This window comes from Ahaetulla prasina, chromosome 1 (genome assembly GCF_028640845.1).
Source record: "Ahaetulla prasina isolate Xishuangbanna chromosome 1, ASM2864084v1, whole genome shotgun sequence".
Lineage (NCBI taxonomy): Eukaryota > Metazoa > Chordata > Lepidosauria > Squamata > Colubridae > Ahaetulla > Ahaetulla prasina.
Genome location: NC_080539.1, coordinates 6,665,978 through 6,687,866, shown reverse-complemented (window position 1 = coordinate 6,687,866; position 21,889 = coordinate 6,665,978). Strand labels below are relative to the sequence as shown.

Here is a 21,889-nt window from a genome sequence, read left to right as displayed (position 1 = left end):
TGGCTAACCTTTTTGACTTCGCGTGCCGGGGTGTGTGTGGTTGCGTGCGCGTGTGCCCACACCCATAATTCTATGCGCCCCACCCCCCACGCAAGCGTGCGCGACACCCCCCCCCCGCTCTCCTGGCATGTGATGGCCTGGTAGGCCCATTTTTCTCTCACACCTGGCTCCAGAGACTCTCTCTGAGTCTGGGGAGGGTGAAAATGCCTCCCCACCCCAGAGGCCAGAAACAGCCCGTTTACCAACTTCCGGTTGGACAGGAAGTGACTTTTTTTTGCTGTCCCCAACCTCCAGAGACTCCTAGAGAGGCGTGTGTGTGTGTATGAGTATATATATATTGGAGGGATTGGGGGTGGGAGGCACCGTTTATCGGTGGTTCTCCTCCTATCTCTCTGACCGTTTGCAGACGGTGCTGGCAGGGGGGCAGAGGTCGACCCCGAGGCGCCTCACTTGTGGGGTGCCACGGGGGTCTGTTCTCTCGCCTCTCCTGTTCAACATCTGTATGAAGCCGCTGGGCGAGGTTATCCGTGGTTTCGGAGTGGACTATCATCTGTACGCTGATGATACGCAGCTGTACATTTCCACCCCGAACCACCCCAACGAAGCCGTCGAGGTGATGGGCCGGTGTCTTGAGGCCGTGCGGGTCTGGATGGGGAGGAACAGGCTCCAGCTCAACCCCTCCAAGATGCAGTGGCTGTGGGTTCCAGCGTCCCGGTACAGTCAGCTTACGCCATCGCTGACTGTGGGGGGGGGGAAATACTGACCCCCAGGGGAAGGGTGCGCAACTTAGGCGTTCTCCTGGACGATCGGCTGTCCTTAGAAGAACACTTGACGGCTGTCGCCAGGGGAGCATTTTATCAGGTTCACCTGATTCGCCAGTTGCGCCCCTTCCTTGATCGGGACTCCTTACGCACGGTCACTCATGCCCTCGTCACTTCCCGCCTGGACTATTGCAATGCTCTCTACATGGGGCTCCCCTTGAAGAGCACCAGGAGGCTCCAGCTAGTCCAGAATGCAGCTGCGCGGGTGATAGAGGGGGCACTGCATTGCTCCCATATAACACCTATCCTGCGCGTCCTACACTGGCTGCCGGTAGCCTTCCAGGTGCAATTCAAGGTGCTGGTTACCACCTTTAAAGCGCTCCATGGCTTAGGACCGGGGTATTTGCGAGACCGCCTTCTGCCACCGATTGCCTCCCAACGACCTGTGTGCTCCCACAGAGCGGGCCTCCTCAAGGTGCCGTCGACCAAACAAAGTAGGTTGGCGGCCCCCAGGGGGAGGGCCTTCTCTGTGGCGGCACCAGCCCTATGGAACGAGCTACCTGCGGGGTTACGCCAACTCCCCGACCTCTGGGCCTTCAAACGTGAACTGAAGACTTTATTATTTCACCGAGCGGGACTAGCCTAAAAACGTATTTTAGCGAAATTTTAATGGGTTTTAATCGGTCTTTGAACCGTTTTAGTGATTCGGCCACTAAACATTTGCTTTTAAATTGTTTTAAATAGTGTTTATTTATTATATTTATTAATATAATATATTATATTGTTATATTTATATTATATTGGTGTGTGTATTTTAATATCGGCTGTACACCGCCCTGAGTCCTTCAGGAGATGGTGCGGTATAGAAATGTAATTATAAATAAATAAATAAATAAATAAATAAATAAATAAATAAATAAATAAATAAATAAATAAATAAATAAATAAATAAATAAATAAATAAATAAATAAATAAATAAATAAATAAATAATATGGGGAAATGTAGTTTTCCATGATTTGAACAAAAACAAATTACCAAAAAAACCACACACCCCTGTAAGGAGTTAGGATCATTCAAACCTATTTCAACTAACTGGGTTTTTGACAAGATGCAATGAATGGAAACTAATCACGGAAAAGAACCAACCTAGAAATAAGGAGAAATTTCTTTGACACTCAGAATAGCTTGCCTCCAGAAGTTGTGACTGCTTCATCACTGGAGGTTATCAAAAGTAGACTGGATAACCATGTGACCAGGAGACTATAAGGTCTCCTGCTTTGGACAAGGGGTTGGACTGAGGTCTCTTCCAGCCCTAACGATTGTGTTCCATTTTTGTATCCTAATTAGTTTAATGGAAAGAAGGACCAGAGGTGACATGATAGCAGTCTTCCAATATCTAAGGGGTTGCCCCAAAGAAGAGGGAGTCAAGCTATTCTCCATAACAGATGAAGGCAGGTCAAGAAGCAATGAGCGGAAACAGATCAAGGAGAACAGGAGAACAATATTGGAAGAAAGAAGACTTACCTACAATTGGAGAATGGATTAGTAAAGTATCAAATTTAGCAGAAATGGCAAAAATTTCTGCCTATTTGAAAGACTGTACACAAGAAAAATATATTTTGGAATGGAGAAAGTGGATTGATTATATTCAAAATAGGTATCAGATTAAAAAATATCAATTAGTTTTTGAGTGAAGTTAGGAATTGACATGTATTAGAGTTTAAGAAAGAAGGGAATTGATAGTGTGATGGTTTGATGGTGTGAAATGGAATATGTTTTATGTTATATTTTAGATTATGTTTGTTAGTTACAATACCCTGTGTTCTGTTCTGGGAAGTCTTGGGGGGGGAGAAATGGGGGGGGGAAGGGGAAGATTATAAGTTGATTGATTGCCATTGTACAGAAATAAGGGTAGAATTAAACAAGTTGGAATGGTGTAAAGTCGGGGCTGCTCGGTAACCACTCCCGAAGGGAAAGGGTAAGGAAAGAGGAGTAAAGAAGGAAGAAAGTAGGTAGATAGGTAGGTAGGTAGGAAAGGAGGGAGGAAGAAGAAAGGATAGGAGGAGAAGATAGAGGGTTAGAAAGGATGGTAGTGAGAAGTGGGAAAGAGGAGGGGAAGTAGGAAAGCGAGGAGAAGGATGGTGGGGAAAGTTGAAGAAGGATGAGAAGGGTAGAAAGGATTAAGGGAGGGAGTGGCGGTCGAGTAGCCCGGATTGAGCATAATTTGAGTATAGGATCGATTGTTGTATAAGTGATTGTATTGTACACTGGTCAAATTGTGGGAATTATTATGGAAAAAATTTTTTAAAAAAATTTTTTTAAAAAAATTTTGCCCAAAAAAAAAAAAAAGGAGAACAGCAACCTAGAACTTCCTGACAGAACAATTAACCAGTGGAACAACTTGCCTCCAGAAGTTGTGATTGCTCCAACACTGGAGGTTTTTAAGAAGAGATTGGGCAACCATTTGTCTGAAATGGTATAAGGTTTCCTGCTTAAGCAGGGGGTTGGACTAGATGACCTCCAAGGTCCCTTCCAACTCTGTTATTCTGTTCTTCTCCTGCTTGAGCAGGGGGTTGGACTAGAAGACCTCCGAGGTCCCTTCCAACTCAGTTATTCTGTTACCCTGTTATTCTCTACTGCCAGCAAGGCAAGCCACGAAGAATAACACAGCTGTTCCTTACAGCTTATCTTTCAGTAATAAGATAAATTTCCTCCCCATCTAGAAGTTTTATTTTAGTCCTCCAGCTACAGATAGCCTTAAAAAAAAGCAGAACAAGGTTAAAACTATTGCAGTTAACAGTCCTCTCTGTTCGGCTAATTTTGTCACAAGACCACGCAGCTGTCATTGAAAAGCTGCGGGGAGATATTTGACGAAAACTAACAACCACAACACTTTAAAAAAACAAAAACACACAAAAAAAACACTCACACTGAATTGAAGAGATAGGCTCGCCCTTGACTTCCTTGGAAAGACTGAAAGGCAAGCAAAAATAGGATAAAATAAAATGAAAAAGTTCATTAAACTCTGGGTAGTATAGAAAGGCAGTTCTAAAAAAAAAAAAAAAAGGTATATTCCTTTAAGTTTTTCTCAACTTGGGCAAGGAGGGAGGCGTGTGGACTTCTACTCCCAGAATTCCCCATGCTGGCTAGGGAATTCTGGGAGTTGAAGTCCACCTATCTTCAAGCGGCCAAGGTTGAGAAAAACCGTGTTAAGAAATTGCTAGATGCTCTTTTAGCAATTTCTGATTTTTTGCCCCCTCTTTTTCATGCGTATGTGCTCTTATCACACCAATCTGCACGCTTCTCCTTAACTCAAAATAAATAAATAAATATATCTTTTATTTTGTTTGTAAAAATGGCCCTCTGCCAAGAAATGCCAATAGTTGATGGAACAGTATCTGACTTGAGCATTTATGGGGGAAAAAATAGACCATTATTCAACAAAACACACAGTTATTTTAGCCTGCAGGCCCAGGGGAAAAATATGTCAGCTCAGGAGGAAAAAAAAATATCAAACGCCGAGACAGACAAGCGAAGGGGAGGAAGAGATTTGAAATACAGAATTTTTTACAAGGGAAATTTTTACTTAGCATTGCTCTATAAATAACAAGGAAAAAAAATGCATAGGAGGACCTCACCTCATGCATTTGTTTAGCGACAGTAACGATTTAACAAAGGCACTCCAAAAAAAAATCACTTACGACCATTTTTCACACTTACAACCGTTACAGCATCCCTACGGCCACAGGATTGAAATTCAGGCGTTCGGCAAGCGACTCATATTTATGACGGTTGCAGTGGTCTTTTTTTTGCAACCTTCTGGCAAGCAAATTCAACGGGGGGGGGGGAGCCAGATTTGCTTAATGACGATGTTGTTAATGTAGGGATTCACTTAATAGCTGTGGCAAGAAAAGTCGTAAAATGGGGCAAAACTCACTTAACAACGGTCTTGCTCAGCAACGGACATTTTGGGCTCAGCTGTGGTCGTAAGACAAGGATCAGGTCTGATAGCTTTCTTATACCCCTCCCTGAGTCGCTTTTGGTATAAGATGGGCAGCTATATAAATTAGATAAATCAATAGGTATTTCCAAACTGGTAGTCCTTGACTTATGACCGGTCACTTAGTGAATGTTCACGTTATGACAGACCCCCAAAATCCGATGGGAGATGCAAACTTCAGATAGTGTATTTTGGAACCACTTCACAACCAGTCCATATTTACAGATATTTGCAGGGTCCCTCAATCAAATGATCGCTATTTCCGATATTTTTGCTGGAAAACAATTTCTGCAATTTCTTGCAAAAAAAAAAAAAAAAGGCCATTGTGGACAATCGATTCGCTTAACAAGTTTAATGTTCATTGACAACTGTGGAGTCACTTAAAAACCGTGGCAAGAAAGCCACAAAATTGACTTGGTCATGTGATAATCTGAAAAATGACCAGCAGGACTTAACAACCGTAATTCTGGCTCAGTTACGGTCGTAAGCTGAGGATTACCTATATATGGACCAATAACCTTAATTTACAAAACAATTTTATGCAACCTGATTCCAGGGTTCTATTTATACCCTATTGGTTGTAAATTTTCTACAATGAATCACATTCCAGTAGCTGTCATGTGTCTTTAAATTTGTCAAGTGCCAAATAGAGTTGAGGTCCAGCCAGCCAATCAAGCATCACAGTTCTGGGCATGGCCCACCTCCTCTACATGGTTCCGCCTTCATTTAAAGGGAAACATTCTATTTATGTCCTGAGTTTTTAAATATCTGGAAAAATAAGCATATGGCTTGCATTAAAGGGGCAGGCAGGACAATGCCACACAAAAGGGCACATTTTCGTCATGGAGGAGTTTAAAATCAATGGTTGATGGAAAATAAGAACGCATTTGGTCAAAGAATGACGAGAGAGCTCTTTGTTAACTTTCCCACTGGAATTGCCAGATATGTCTTTTGCTGCTTCCTGGAAAGCAGCCATACTAAAATTAGGATTATTTTGTTCAGTGTCTAGACCAGAGTTTCTCAAACTTGGAATGTTACAATGAGTAGACTTCCACTCCCAGAATTCCTGAGGCAGCCTGCTTTAAGAGGGGTGGACTTCCACTCCCAGAATTCCCCAGCCAGCGTACTTTAAGAGGGGTGGACTTCCACTCCCAGAATTCCCCAGCCAGCATGCTTTAAGAGGGGTGGGCTTCCACTCCCAGAACTCCCCAGCCAGCATGCTTTAAGAGGGGTGGGCTTCCACTCCCAGAATCTCTTGCATGCTTTAAGAGGGGTGGACTCCCAGAATTCCCCAGCCAGCTTGCTTTAAGAGGGGTGGACTTCCACTCCCAGAATTCCCCAGCCAGCATGCTTTAAGATGAGTGGACTTCGGCTCCCAGAATCCCCTAGTCAACATGTTAAGAAAGTAAACTTCAACACCCAGAATTCCCCAGCCAGCCACGTAATTCCTACACCATTATTTATTTACAAGGCATATATAGTGCTTTAATGGAAATATATGACCCCAGAAGGTGTACAACAATATAAAGTCCCAGGAAATATAAATAATAAACCGCCATAAATGAAGAGACAACATGAACCGAGGAAGGCCCGTCTACGCCAATTGTTTGGAATCAAAACTTTTCACCATCTTGAGGAAAAAATGGGAAGGCGCCTTCTGAGCTACAGGGAAGACATTCCAAAGATGGAGGACCAGCAGGGAGAAGGACGGCTGCTCCATCCCCATCCCATGATCCTCTCAAGGAGAAGGATTCATGAGCAGATCTTCTCGAGATGTTTGAAGACATCGCAGTGGGGTTGACTATGGCTAGGAAGAGTCTGATACGGTCTGTTGTTTCTCCTCATCACGCTTTACAAGTAGTGCAATGGCCGTAAGTGCGAGGACTAGTCATCAGTTACTTTTTTCAGTGCCGTTATAAGTCTGAACAGTCTCTAAATGAATGACTGGTTGTAACCGGAGGACTACCTGTGCATACGTTTATCATTATTTCTTTTTAATGACCCCATAATCCCTTGTGGGGTGGAGTCTGGGCAACTGAATGGAGCCGAGTGTTTACTGGCCGGATGCCTTTCCTGTCCCCAGTGCGGAGTTTTGTTCTGCTGATACATTCTCATTGTGCCCAGAGAGAGAAATATCAGCCTCTACCTAGGATTGAACTCACAGCCTCCTGATGGTGAGGTGAGAGCTCCATCTCTAGACCACTGCACCACTCACCTATGCATATATATATGTACAAAATACATATTATAGTCCCCGAATTACAACAGTTCATACAGTGATTGCTCAAAGTTACAACAGCACTGAAAAATAACTTATGCCGGTTTTTCACACTTACAACGGTTGCAGCATCCCGTCACGTGATCAAATTTTGGGAGTTTGACAACTGTGCAGTGATGGGCTGCTGCCGGTTTTAACAACCAGTTCGCCCAGCACCGAAAATGTGAGCATGTGAGGCTTCAAAAACATGGCGATATAGGATGGGATGGCGCCGGGGTGGGTGGGCGGCCCGCTGGTTGCAACTACCGGTTCGCCTGAACCGGTCCGAACCTGCAACAGCCCATCGCTGCAACTATGTTAAGGAAGGATGTAAAATAGAGCAAAACTCACTTTACAGCTGTCTGCTTAGCAACAAAAATTTTGGGCTCAATTGTGGTCATAAGTCTAGGACTACTGTATATGTATATGAGTGTTTTATATCAAACACACACATATATATATATACAGCTGACAAAGAGGAGAACCTGCAGCTTAGTGGTTAATACATCTACCTAATATGCAAGTAAGCCCAGGTTTGAATCCCAGAAGGGTATGGCTAGCTGATGAGAGCTAAATAGCTTGAAATAGATCTATACTAGGTAAAGGTAAAGGTTCCCCTTGCACATGCGTGCTAGTCATTCCTGAATCTAGGGGGCGGTGCTCACCTCCGTTTCAAAGCCAAAGAGCCAGCGCTGTCCGAAGATGTCTCCGTGGTCATGTGGCTGGCATGACTCAATGCCAAAGGCGCACGCTGTTACCTTTCCATCAAAGGTGGTCCCTATTTTTCTACTTGCATTTTTTACGTGCTTTCGAACTGCTAGGTTGGCAGAAGCTGGGACAAGTAACGGGAGCTCACCCCATTACGCAGCACTAGGGATTCGAATCACTGAACTGCCAATCTTTCGATTGACAAGCTCAATGCCTTAACCCCCCACTAAAATCCAAGACAGAGAACAAGAAAACGGCACAGCCCTCCTCCCATATATAAAAGGCACCACAGACAGAATCAGCAAGATCCTCCACAAACACAACATCAAGACAGCATTCTGCACAAACCGAAAAATATCCACCAAGAAACCCCAAAGACAAAATTGAGTTAGAAAATCAAGGAGTATATGAAATCCCATGCACCGCCTGCCCCACCACATACATCGGACAAACCAACAGAAGAATAAGTGCAGCATTGAAGAACACAAGAACTCAGTCAAAAAAGAGGAACCAACTTCTTCCCTGGTCCAACACCTTAAAGCCACAGGACACGATATTGACTTTAAAAAGACCAGAACTATCGCCAAAACTGAACACTTTAACAACAGAATAATCAGAGAAGCCATCGAGATAGAAAAACGCCCACACAGCATGAACAAATGAGATGATACCTCCCGCCTACCAGCCATTTGGAAACCCGCCCTTATTGACAAACGAGTCCCTAACACGAGGAATGACACCAGACCCACACTCACGAGGTCCACCCAGGATGTCACCACCACACATCCACCCAGAAAGCAGACCCAAACCCACACTGATCAGGAAGCACGACCAAGGACCAGAAGCCAGACCGCAGCTGCAACATTAGCCATTTCAAACCCCTCCAATCCATACATACAGCAGACAGACACCCACTATGAAGATGTAGCACGACCACAAACACGAAGCCAAACAACAGCAATGCAGCTCACCAGCTCAAATCCCCCTGCAGCTCAGACTAATCTGAGCACAACCAAGCTCCCACCCAAACAGGACACACCCCCAGCCAATCAGTGCACACACAAAAAAACCCCATCCAATCAGAGCACAGCCAAGCTCCCACCCAATCAGTTCAAACCCCCACTAGCAGTTAAAAAGGAAGAAACAGCTGCAATCACACATTGCTCCCAGAAGCACGAAGCTGAAGCCTGAAGATGACGAATGAGATTTTGTCGAAACGTCGCCAAGACACTTCCAATTTTACGCGGGAGAAAACCCGAATAACCAAAGACCTACATACAAACACCCGCAAAAACCTCAGAAAACAAATATATATATATATATATATATATATATATATATATATATATATATATATATATATATATATATATATATATATATATATGTATATATATTTGTTTTCTGAGGTTTATATACACATGTACACACGACGGTCGCAATATGGCAGGGGTCATCTGATCCCCTTTTGCGACCTTCTGACAAACAAAAGCCAACGGGGAAACCAAGATTCACTTTACAACTGCGTGACTAACCTAACAACTGCAGTGATTCGCTTAACAACGGTGGCAAGAAAAGTCGTAAAATGGGGCAGCACTCACTTAAATAAATCTCACCGAGCAACATAAATTTTGGGGGTCAATTGTGGCCACAACTCAAGAACTACCCGTTGATTCCTTGTTTTTCATGTGAACGGAGAAACCTACCCTAAAAAATATATCCACCATTGTTCAACCGTTGCGTTATTCAAAGTCGGGGGTTCCCACCCACCCACCCCGACTTGAAATTCTCAAGAGGGAATTTCTGATCAGCCAGCCAAGGCGGGTGATGGTGTCAACAAACACTGTCTTAAGTGGAGACCCGTCAGTTGATCTCCCAAAGTGGCAGAGATCGTGACAACCGCACAATTAATCCGTCAGCGGCGCCTGCTTCTCGGCCTTGCAATCAATGGGGGATCAAAAACAGAAAAAGAAAATGAAAATAAAAAATAGAAAATAGAAAATGCAGCTATAGCTCAGGCAGCTTTGGTGCCAACTCTCATGTATTTGCTAGAGACTCAGCAAAAGGAGGGGGGGAAATACACACATACAAACACACACACACACGGGGGGGGGAGAGAGAGACAGACAGCGCATTCACAAATGTATCAGAGAGGGTAGTAAATCTTCCTCAATTATCTGACAGTTCACTTGCTTACATGACTGCGGAGTCAAAGGAAAAAAATCTTATTTTTCTCTTTTCTTTTTAGTTTTTTATTAACACAACATAAGTTTTTTTAGTTTTTTTAACACAACATAACCAACACAAAACACATAACGTACATTCCCTTTTTACAACTGTTTCGTAGCAGTGATCTCCTAATATTGTATTTACATTTTCTCCCAATTCCCTTTATAATATTTATAATCCTTCTTGCCCCATTATCCTTTATATAATTCCTATCACTTATAATATTTAAATTTGTACACTTTATATACTATCTTACGTACATCTTGCATTTATTTGTTTCTCCCCTTTCATCACTATTCATTTTTTCCAGTCTCCAGCTACTTGTAGCCTTTATCCCATATTACGTAATATTCTGTATTTTCCTCTTCTTTAATTTCTTTTGTTAATTTGTCCACCTTGGCACAATCTATTTTTTCCACAATCTTATTTTTTTTATGCTTGCAAAGAGAGAAACAGACAGAAGAAACGAAACTAAAATAGCATTACGTCAGTGGATTTTTTTAAGAAAGAAAAATATTGATTTATTTATTTGATTTATTTATTTGATTTATATTGCTGCCTATTCGCCCATGATGACTTAAGGCGGCTTACAGAATATAAAAAACACCACGTTTAAAAAAGAAGTAAAACTCATAAAAAAATCAAATAAATTAATGTCATAAAATCACCCCCCCACCTCCTGCCCCACCGACAGCCGATCAGAGGAGCCATTTCAAAAATAAAACATTATCACACACAAGAGTTGTCGGCTCCCAGGATCTGCTCCCGTCTTCCCTTGAAAGGCGTGACTCGGGTAGCAACTGGCAGGATTTCTAGGTAGTCCTCGACTTACGACAACGATCGAGCCCCAAATTTCTATTTCTAAGTGAGACAGAGGTTAAGTGAATTTTGCCCCATTTTACGACCTGCTTTGCCTCAGCTGTTAAGTAAATCGCTGCAGTTGTTAAGCTAAGTAATATGGTTGTTAAGTGGCTTCCCCACTGAATTTTGCCTGTCAGAAGGTCGTAAAAGGGGATCACGTGACCGTCATAAATATGAACCAGTTGCCAAGCATTTGTATGTAAATGACCACGGGAACGCTGCCAAGGTTGTAAGTGTGAAACATGGCCGTAAATCACCTTTTCCCGTGCCGTTGTAACTTTGAACGGTCACTAAAACTAACTGTTGTAAGACGAGGACTACCTGTATTCAATTGTTGCTATAGGTAGTCCTCGATTTATGACTGCAATTGAGCCCCAAATTTCTGTTGCTAAACCAATCATTTGTTTTTTGTTTTTTTATTGAAAAAGTTTTAAAAAAACAAAAACATTTCCCTTTTTCCCCTCCTCCCAGAAAACCCCTTCCCCTCCTCCCCGGCTTCCCGGGTCAATCACAAGGTATTGTTATACATAAACCAAACATAGAGTAAAATTTTTTCCATTCTAATCCAATTAACCTCATCCAAATCTTTTCATCTAATCCCCTCCCCATTACATAAAATAATACTTCCTAATTATTTAAAGGCAGTCTGATATTTCTTAATCTGATATCTGTTTTGTAGATAATCAATCCATTTTTTCCATTCAATTAAATATCTTTCCTGCGTATTGTCTTTTAAAAAAGCTTGAGATTTTAGCCATCTCAGCCAAATTAATGACTTTCAATATCCATTCTTCTATTGTTGGTACCTCTTCTTTCTTCCAGTATTGTCCAATCAACAGCCTTGCTGCTGTTATTAAATTCAGAATCAGTTTAGTCTCAATCCCTGTACAATCCGTTATAATTCCCAAAAGAAAAAATTGCGGCAGGAACTTTATCTTCTTCTTCAGTACATTTTGAATAATCCACCAAATTCTTATCCAAAAGGCCTTAATTTTCTTGCAAGTCCACCAAATATGAAAATATGTAGCGTCATCACAATCACACCTCCAACATTTCGCTTGGATATCAGGATACATACATACAATCATTTGTTAAGGGAACTTTGCCCCATGTTACGACCTCTTTTCCCACAGTTGTTAAGTGAATCACCACAGTTGTTCAGTTAGGCACATGGTGTTTACGTGGATCTGATTACTTGACCCCGGGATACTGCAACCGTCATTAATATGAGTGAGTTGCCAAGTATCTGACTGTTGATCATGTGATCATAGAGATAATGAAACAGTCGTAAGTGTGAAAAATGCCATAACTCGCTTTTTTTCAATGCTGTTTTAACTTCGGGCACTAGATGAACGGTCAAAAGTCGAGGACTACCTTACTATATGGGGAAATTAAAAACAGCCATTATAACTAGTAGCTATATAATAAAAAAATAAATAAAATCAGGAATTAAAACATGTTAATGGTAAAGGTTCCCCTTGCACATATGTGCTAGTCGTTGCTGACTCTAGGGGGCAGTGCTCATCTCCGTTTCATAGCCGCACAGCCAGCGCTGTCCGAAGATGTCTCCGTGGTCATGTGGCCGGCATGACTCAACGCCAAAGGCGCACGGAACGCTGTTACCTTCCCACCAAAGGTGGTCCCTATTTTTTCTACTTCCACTTTTTACCTGCTTTCGAACTGCTAGGTTGGCAGAAGCTGGGATAAGTAACGGAAGCTCACCCCCGTTACGTGGCACTAGGGATTCGAACTGCTGAACTGCCAACCTTTCAATCGACAAGCTCAGCGTCCTAGCCCCTGAGCCACCGCGTTCTTCTAGTAGCTATATAGATTTTCTCTAAACTAATCTGTGAATTATTTGATGATCTATCCAGGGCATAAGAGGTGGTCCTCGGCTTATGATGACATTTGAGCCCAAAGCTTCTGTTGTTTAGCGAGATATCTGTTAAAAGTGGGCGGCGTCCCATTTTATGACCGTTCTTGCCACTGTTGTTAAGTGAATCACTGCGGTTGATAACTTAGTAACCCGGTTGTTAAGCGAATCTGGTTTTTCCACATTGACTTGGCTTGTTGGAAGGTCGCAAAAATTGATCGCGTGACCTTGGGACACAGCAGCCGTCGTAAGTATGACTCAGTTGCCAAGCGTCTGAATTTTGATCGCATGATCACAACACGAAGGTCGTAACTTTGAAAAACAGTCGCAAGTTCCTTTTTTCTACGCCTTTGGAACTTCGAGCGTCACTAAACGAACGCAAGTCACGTTTGTGGACAAACATGTGCAAACCTACACAAACAGACCTCACTTAAGGATAAACCCTGGCTTATCCTAAGCGAATCCTCTCCACGCAAACCGGCAGTGACAAATTTGATCTTTTACATGCTTGTGTCAAGAGCGTTTTTGAGCTTAACAGGCAAATTCTTTTTCTGGAAACAGATTCTCCCCACCGATAAGATTATTTAAAGTCTTTCGCTTTGTGAGAATGCTATTTTAGAAATCTTAACAGAAAGTCGGGAATTGCCATTCATCCTGTTGAGACAGGCAACACAAACGAAAAACGATAAGATTTATATCGGGCAAATTTTTGAAATCCGGGAAACTTACCCTGTAGACAGCAACTGTGTACAAGTTTAAAGCAACCATGATTTATAGCAGGGGTGTCAAACTGGATTTCTGGGCGGAATCAGCCTTGTAGTTCTCCGCCAGCTGGCAGGAGGGGAGGGGTGGCGGCGGGGACGGGACCAACGCCTCCTCCTGCAGCACCCTGCGGGCTCAGGCGGCCTCCGCCCCCCCCCTTTTTAGCCTGGATGGCCTCCTGCAGCACCCTGAAAGCCAAAACGGGGTGCGGGGGGGGGGGCTGTGCGTGGCCCACCCCATTTTGGTCGGCAGAATGCTGCAGGAGGCTGTCCAGACCAAAAATGGGGTGGGGTGGGGCGAAGCACATGGCCGCCCCCAGCTCCCTATTTTGGCTGCCAGAGGCACCGCGGGCCGGTCCTTTGCTGTCCCGCGGGCTAGATTTAAGCACCAAGCGGCTGGATAGGGCCCGCGGGCCTTGAGTTTGACACCCCTGATTTTATCGTCTTTGCTATAGGTAGTCCTTGACTTACAACCACAAGTGAGCTTAAAATTCCTGTTGTTAAACGAGACAGTTGTTAAGTGAGTTTTTCCCCATTTTACCACCTTTCCTTGCCACCGTTGTTAAGTGAATCACTGCAGTTGTTAAGTTAGTGACACGGGTTGTTAAGTGAATCTGGTTTCCTCCAGACTGACTACAAGTCTCAGATTTTATTTATATATATATTCTTTTTTTTAATTTGAATTTATATCCCGCCCTTCTCCGAAGACTCAGGGCGGCTTACATTGTGTAAGGCAATAGTCTCATCCATTTGTAAATTATATATAAAGTCAACTTGTATTGCCCCCCCAACAATCTGGGTCCTCATTTTACCTACCTTATAAAGGATGGAAGGCTGAGTCAACCTTGGGCCTGGTGGGACTCGAGCCTGCAGTAATTGTAATTGCAGGCAGCTGCATTAATAACAGACTGCATTAGCCTGTTGAGCCACAGCATTTGTATCCTGCCTTTATCATGTCCAAAACATTTTCCTCTTCCTATTTTCCCCATAACAACAACCCTGTGAGGTGGGTTGGGCTGAGAGAGAGAGAGACTGCCCCAAAGGCAGCCATCTGGTTTTCATGCCTGAGGCAGGACTAGAACTTCCCATCTCCTAGCGATTGGCCCAAAGTCACCCAGTGGCTGAATATTTTTAAGGCGGGACTAGAACTCCCAGTCTCCTGGTGATTGGCCCGAAATTACCCAGTGGCTGAATATTTTTAAGGCGGGACTAGAACTACCAGTCTCCTGGTGATTGGCCCAAAATTACCCAGTGGCTTATATGCTTAAGACCAGTGGTGGGATTCAAATAATTTAACAACCGGGTCTCTGCCCTAATGACCAGCTGGGTAGGCGTGGCTCGGTGGTCATGTGACCATGTGGGCGTGGCCAACTCAGTGTCGCTCACGTCGATGGGCGCTTCGCCTTGGCTGTTACAATGTCCTAAAGGTTAACCAGAGAGGCAGTTTCTGTAAGGAGGGCAATAAAGATTAGGCTAGAAACACCACCAGAATGTTCCTTTCCTGCCTTCCTTACAGGATTAGCTTTGTAAAGTGGGAAAAAAACAAAATGAGATTTCTTCCAACAAACCGGTTCTCCGAACCGCTTAGAAAGTTAACAACCGGTTCTCCCGAATAGGTGCGAACTGGCTGAATCCCGCCACTGCTTAAGGCGGGACTAGAACTCCCATCTCCTGGTGATTGGCCCAAAGTTACTTAGTGGCTGATATTGTTAAGGCGGGACTAGAATTCCCAGTCTCCTGGTGATTGGCCCAAAGTTACTCAGCCAGTTTTCATGTCTAAGGCGGGACTAGGACTCACTGTCCCCCACTTTCTAGCTTTGTGCCTTAACCACTAGACCAAACTGGTTCTTTTGTTACTATTCGAATACTTCTTTTCCGATTTGTCCTACCTCGAAGGGTTGACAGTTGCTGTCGAATTTTTAAGGCACCGAGCAGCTCTGCGCCTACGCCAGTGCCTGTAAGATTTAGCCACAGTGGTCGAAGATGTCCCAGCTTCCAGACATTTGACTATCGGGCATGTGAGAACGGGACTTTTTCTGCATGGATTTGAGGCTTTAGAATATCCCACTCACTGCTTCAAACTTTTTTGTTGATTTGCCCGAAGTTTGACTGACCTCTAAACTGTCCATTGCTCAAAACAACACAACCTCTCACCAACTTCTCTCTGCGCCATCAGAGCTGGTCATCTCTAGGGATTTTCAAAGCTCTTGAAATAAGAAACTGAATAGAATAGAATAGAATAGAATAGAATAGAATAGAATAGAATAGAATAGAACAGAGGGGTGGAATGGGATAGGATGGAATAGAAATAGAAATAAGAATAGAATAGCAATAAGACTAAAATGAAATAGAATTAAGAATAGCAATAAAAATAGAACAGAATTAGAATAGAATACAAATAAGAATAGAACAGAGATAGAATTAAGAATAGAATAGCAATAAATAAAAAAGAATAAAGAATAGCAATAGAATAGAATAGAATAGAATTTTTATTGGCCAAGTGTGATTGGACACACAAGGAATTTGTCTTGGTGCATATGCTCTCAGTGTACATAAAAGAAATACCTTGTTCATCAAGGTACAACATTTACAACACAATTGATGGTCAATATATCAATATAAATCATAAGGATTGCCAGCAACAAGTTATAGCAATAAGAATAGAACGGAATGGAATAAGAATAGAATAGAAATAGAATTAAGAATACCCTGTTTCCCTGAAAATAAGACCCAACCGGAAAATAAGTCCTAGCATGACTTTTCAGGATATTCGTAATATAAGCCCTACCCCCAAAATAAGCCCCAGTTAAGATTATCAGCCATATGGATGCATTTAGTACCGTATTTCTCACAAAATAAGACCTAACCAGAAAATAAGCCGAAATGCGTCTTTTGGAGCAAAAATTAATATAAGACCCGGTCTTATTTTGGGGGGAAAACGGCAGGGGATCTGTTTGCAGGGCCTAGTCACGGATGCATTTATGATTTGCAAGGATATTCTGATTTGCCACCAAAAATTATATTTAGGCCACCAAGCAATTATGAAATATGCACAGAAATTAGCTAGGGCCTTTGTCAATTATGAATTGTTGAAGATTCTGGCAATTTTTACTGCCGGGATAGTCAAACCTCATCAGATGCAAATATGTATACTTATCTTGTTCTAGCAAAATATTTGGACTACTTTCCTTGCCCCTATATTATGGTTTAGTATCATGGTTGCTACCGTGTTTCCCTGAAAATAAGACCCTGTCTTTTTTTTTTTTTTTAAATCCTAAAATAAGCGCTTGGCCTTATTTTCAGGGAGGTCTTATTATTTTGGGGCGCGTGGAGCAAGATGGGGCTCCTCTTGCCATCTTACCTGATTTCCAGCTCTGGTGGCTCAACAGGCTAATGCAGTCTATTATTAACAGCAGCTGCTTGCAATTACTGCAGGTTCAAGTCCCACCAGGCCCAAGGTTGACTCAGCCTTCCATCCTTTATAAGGTAGGTAAAATGAGGACCCAGATTGTTGGGGGCAATAAGTTGACTTTGTATATAATATACAAATGGATGAAGACTATTGCTTGACACAGTGTAAGCCGCCCTGAGTCTTCGGAGAAGGGCGGGATATAAATGCAAATAAAAACAAAATTAAAAAAAAATATTTTCGGGGAAGGCTTATTTTCAGGGGGGAGGCTTATTTTAGTGCATGCGCTCAAAAGCCCGATTAGGCTTATTATCACGGGATGTCTTATTTTCGGGGAAACAGGGTATATTAAGGACTAGAAACTTGGTTAAAAAAATGAACAATACTGGAAGGTGAGATTTTTATGATGAATTAGAGCTTTGATTCCACTCCCTGCTTCAAACTCTCTTTTTTTTAATTACATTCTTTACAACAATTCCACTTTAGCTATTCAAGGGTTATAAAGATTGTCCTCAACTTACAGCAGTTCATTTAGTGACTGTTCAAAATTACAACAGCACTGAAAAAAGTTACTTATGACCGCTCCTCACACTTACGACTGTTGCAGGATTTCCCGCAATGGTCACATGATCAAAATTCAGATGTTTGGCAACTGACTCATATTTATGATGGTCCCAGGGTCATGTGATCCTCTTTTGTGACCTTCTGACAAGCCAATGGGGAAGCCGGATTCACTTAACAACCCTGTGGCTAACGTAACAACTGCACGGAGACACTTAACAACTGTGGCAAGAAAGATCGCAAAACGGGACAACGTTGACTTAACAAATATCTCGCGGACAAACGGAAATTTTGAGCTCAGTTTTGGTCGTTTAGTTGAGGACTACCTGTACTTACAACTTAGATTTTTTACCTGCAGTCACATGACTGCAATTCATGTTGACAATAACTGCAACCAAGCCGTGTTTTTGGTTATTTTGCCTTGGCTACCTGCGTTTGTTCATGTGACGCATTTTACAACAATTTTGCCAAACATCAGAATTTACTTTTAATCTTTGGCAAAACCGACCCACAGGTTCAGTGAACCACTGCAGCGTCCCCTTAATGACCACGGCAGTAATTTTATGACTGCCACAAAAGAAGGTCATAAAATCGGAATGGTCACGTGGGAGAAAAAATTTATATGTCCATCGTGAATTACGACGGGTGAGAGCCAGGTGTCATGATGGTCGTAATACAACTTTTACAGCGGGTGTGTATGTGTGTGTGTGTTTACGGGTGTGTGTGTGTGTGTGTGTTTACGGGTGTGTGTGTGTGTGTGTGATGGAGCTGAACTCCATCATCTGCGAGGGTCCTCCGCTTCGCAGAAATGGCCCTCCACGTTATCGAGGGACCTATCTCAATGAGGGGTTTTGGGACCCAGAGAGATGGCATGCGTTGAAAAAGAACCTATGGGATTTTTTAGATAAACAATTTTTAAGGGGTGGGAAGGTAAAAACGGGTATCGGGGGAAACCCGTCGGGGAGGGAGCCAGTCCTTGCGATTGCTCGCGGCGATACTTCATCAGGTTCGGAGGTAAAGGGGAAGCCTTTTGTTCCAATTCCAGAGGGCTGTTCCATCAGTACGGTAAGTGGGAGAGGCAGATATGGCGGAAGTGGGGGGCCGTATCATGTTCAGGGGGTGCGCACTCGCTGTTTAAGAGCGATTGCGCGCTCCGGCCCCTCAGACTTTTCCCGTTCACCGAGTGGCCAGTCTCCTCAGGGCTTGGACCTTCGGCTGATATTATGTAATGCTAGGTCCGTAGTAAATAAATCCCCCCTGATTTATGATCTTATACGGGGGGGGGGGCTGCGGACCTTATGGGCATTTCGGAGACTTGGTTGGGCATTGAAGGAGGGATGCCTCTGGTGGAGATGTGCCCACCGGGTTTCCGGGCATTTCATCAGCCGAGGGCCCAAGGTAGGGGTGGAGGGGTGGCGATGGTTATTAAAGAGAGTCTAGAGCCGATGGAGGCCACTGTACCTCAGATAGCCGGTTGTGAATCCCTTTACGTGAAGTGGGGGCGTAGGATGCAGGTGGGCTTGTTGATCACGTACCTGGCTCCTTGCTGCGTGGCAACAGCCCTGCCCGAGTTGCTGGAGATGATAGCCGGGATGGCGGTTGATACCCCTAGGCTTATGGTCATCGGGGACTTCAACTTGCCATCAGCCGGTGTGTCACCAATGGCGGCTCGGGAGTTCATGGCCTCCACGACGGCCATGGACCTGACCCAACTAGTTGACGGCCCCACCCACGTTGGGGGAAACACACTGGATCTGATTTTTGTCTCTGGACAGTGGTTGAGTGATCTGGAAGTACGAGAATTAGTTACTGAACCTTTGTCATGGTCAGATCACTCTCTCCTTCGTCTGGACTTTCGGACCGCCGCTCAACACCACAGGAAGACGGGACCAATGCGTTGGTTCTGTCCCAGGCGACTGATGGACCCGGAGAGGTTCCTGATGGAGCTTGGGCCGTTCCTTGGTGATCTGGCCCACGGCTCAGCCGAGGAGCTTGTTGCGGCCTAGGAACAGGCCGCGGCGGGCGCCTTGGACCGTGTCGTGCCTTTGCGGCCTCTGACCCGGTGTAGGTCTCAACCAACTCCTTGGTTCTCCGAGGAGCTGAGGGAGATGACGCGCCGGAGAAGACGCCTAGAGAGCGCTTGGAGGTCCAGCCGTTCTGAAGCTGACCGTACACTAGTTAGGTCTTTTACCCAGACCTATCTAGTGGCATTGAGGGAGGCCAACAGGCCTATGTTTCTACCCTCATTGCGTCAGCAGAGAACCGCCCAGCCTCCCTGTTTAGGGTGACTCGCTCCCTCCTTCACCAGGAGGGGTGCGATGATCCCTTACAGGGTTGTGCTGAGGATTTCAGCAGGTATCTGTTTGACAAAATTGCTCAGCTTTGGGACGGTCTGGACCAAAATTGGGTAGTTTCGGGTGAGGTGACGGAGGCTAGTCTTGTTGAGACCATCTGGGAGGAGTTTGATCCTGTGGCTCCTGAGGACATGGACAGGTTGCTGGGGCGGCTGAATGCCACCACATGTTTATTGGACCCGTGTCCCTCCAGGTTGGTGCTGGCCACCCGGGAGGTTACACGAGGCTGGCTCCAGGGAATTGTCAACGCTTCCTTGGGGGAGGGTGTTGTTCCCACCGCCTTGAAAGAGGCGGTGGTGAGGCCCCTCCTCAAGAAGCCCTCCCTGGACCCAGCTGTTTTGGGTAACTATCGTCCAGTCTCCAACCTTTGCTTTGTGGCGAAGGTTGTTGAGAGTGTGGTGGCACATCAGTTACCCCAGTACCTGGATGAATCTGTCTATCTAGACCCGTTCCAGTCTGCTTTCCGACCCGGGTACAGTACGGAGACAGCTTTGGTCGCGTTGGTGGATGACCTCTGGAGGGCCCGGGATAGGGGTTATTCCTCTGCCCTGGTTCTCCTAGATCTCTCAGCGGCTTTTGATACCATCGACCATGGTATCCTGCTGCGACGGTTGGGGAGTTTAGGAGTGGGAGACACCGTGTTTCAGTGGTTCTCGTCCTATCTCTCCAACCGATCACAGACGGTGTTGGCAGGGGGGCAGAGATCGACCTCGAGGCGCCTCCTTTGTGGGGTGCCACAGGGGTCGGTTCTCTCGCCTCTCCTGTTCAACATCTATATGAAGCCGCTGGGTGAGGTCATCAGTGGTTTTGGGGTGAGTTATCAACTGTACGCGGATGACACCCAGCTGTACATTTCCACCCCTGACCACCCCAATGAAGCTGTCGAAGTGTTGTCTCGGTGTTTGGAGGCCGTGTGGGTCTGGATGGGGAGAAATAGGCTCAAGCTCAACCCCTCCAAGACTGAGTGGCTGTGGATGCCGGCATCCCGGTACAGCCAGCTGCAACCGCGGCTGACTGTTGGGGGCGAATCATTGGCCCCAATGGAAAGGGTGCGCAATTTGGGTGTTCTTCTGGATGGACGGTTGTCTTTTGAAGATCATTTGGCGACCGTCTCCAGGAGAGCTTTTTACCAGGTCCGCCTGGTCCGCCAGTTGAGCCCCTTTCTAGACCGGGATGCCTTATGCACGGTCACTCACGCCCTCGTCACTTCTCGCCTGGACTACTGCAATGCTCTCTACATGGGGCTCCCCTTGAGGAGCACCCGGAGGCTTCAGTTGGTCCAGAATGCAGCTGCGCGGGTGATGGAGCCACTCGTCGCTCCCATATAACACCAATCCTGCGCAGGCTGCACTGGCTACCTGTGGTCTTCCAGGTGCACTTCAAGGTGCTGGTTACCACCTTTAAAGCGCTCCATGGCATAGGACCGGGATACCTTCGGGACCGCCTTCTGTTACCACATGCCTCCCACCGACCGGTACGCTCCCATAGAGAGGGTCTCCTCAGGGTGCCGCCAGCTAAACAGTGTCGGCTGGCGACCCCCAGGGGGAGAGCCTTCTCGATGGGGGCACCTACCCTCTGGAACGAGCTTCCCCCAGGACTTTGACAACTTCCTGACCTCCAGACTTTTCGCCGCGAGCTGAAGATGTATCTATTCTTCCGAGCAGGACTGGCTTAATAGGGGTTTTTAATTCGATTTTAAATGGGGTTTATTTTATATTATGTATTTTATATTTAAATTTAGGCCATATTGAATAAGTTTTTTAAATAGTTTTTATTGTAATATATTGTATTGTTTTATTTGGCTGTTCACCGCCCTGAGTCCTTCGGGAGAAGGACGGTATAAAAATTAAAATATTATTATTATTATTATTATTATTATTATTATTATTATTATTATTATTATTATTATTATTATTATTATTATTATTATTATTATTATTATTATTATTATATGGAGGGAGTGTAATATTCTATTGTGTCCAGAATAAAAGCAGACATTATCTGCTTGCCTTAAAAAGGGCTGAATTAATCCCGTAGAGACATTATTCTTTATTGGATTATTAAAAGAGATTTACGGATACATTTTTTTTTTCTAATGGCAGAAGTTTTCCCT

The 21,889-nt window shown here is 44.4% G+C and overlaps 1 protein-coding gene across 1 annotated transcript in view; it reads right to left on the bottom strand.

Moving 5' to 3' along the window:
- The window catches only part of YPEL2 (yippee like 2), a 105,839-nt gene that overhangs the window by 19,462 nt on the left and 64,488 nt on the right, over window positions 1–21,889 (bottom strand). The window contains exon 3 of the mRNA XM_058164091.1: window positions 3,693–3,736. Coding sequence (XP_058020074.1) covers window positions 3,693–3,736 — 44 coding nt within the window. The remainder of the gene's footprint in view (window positions 1–3,692; window positions 3,737–21,889) is intronic.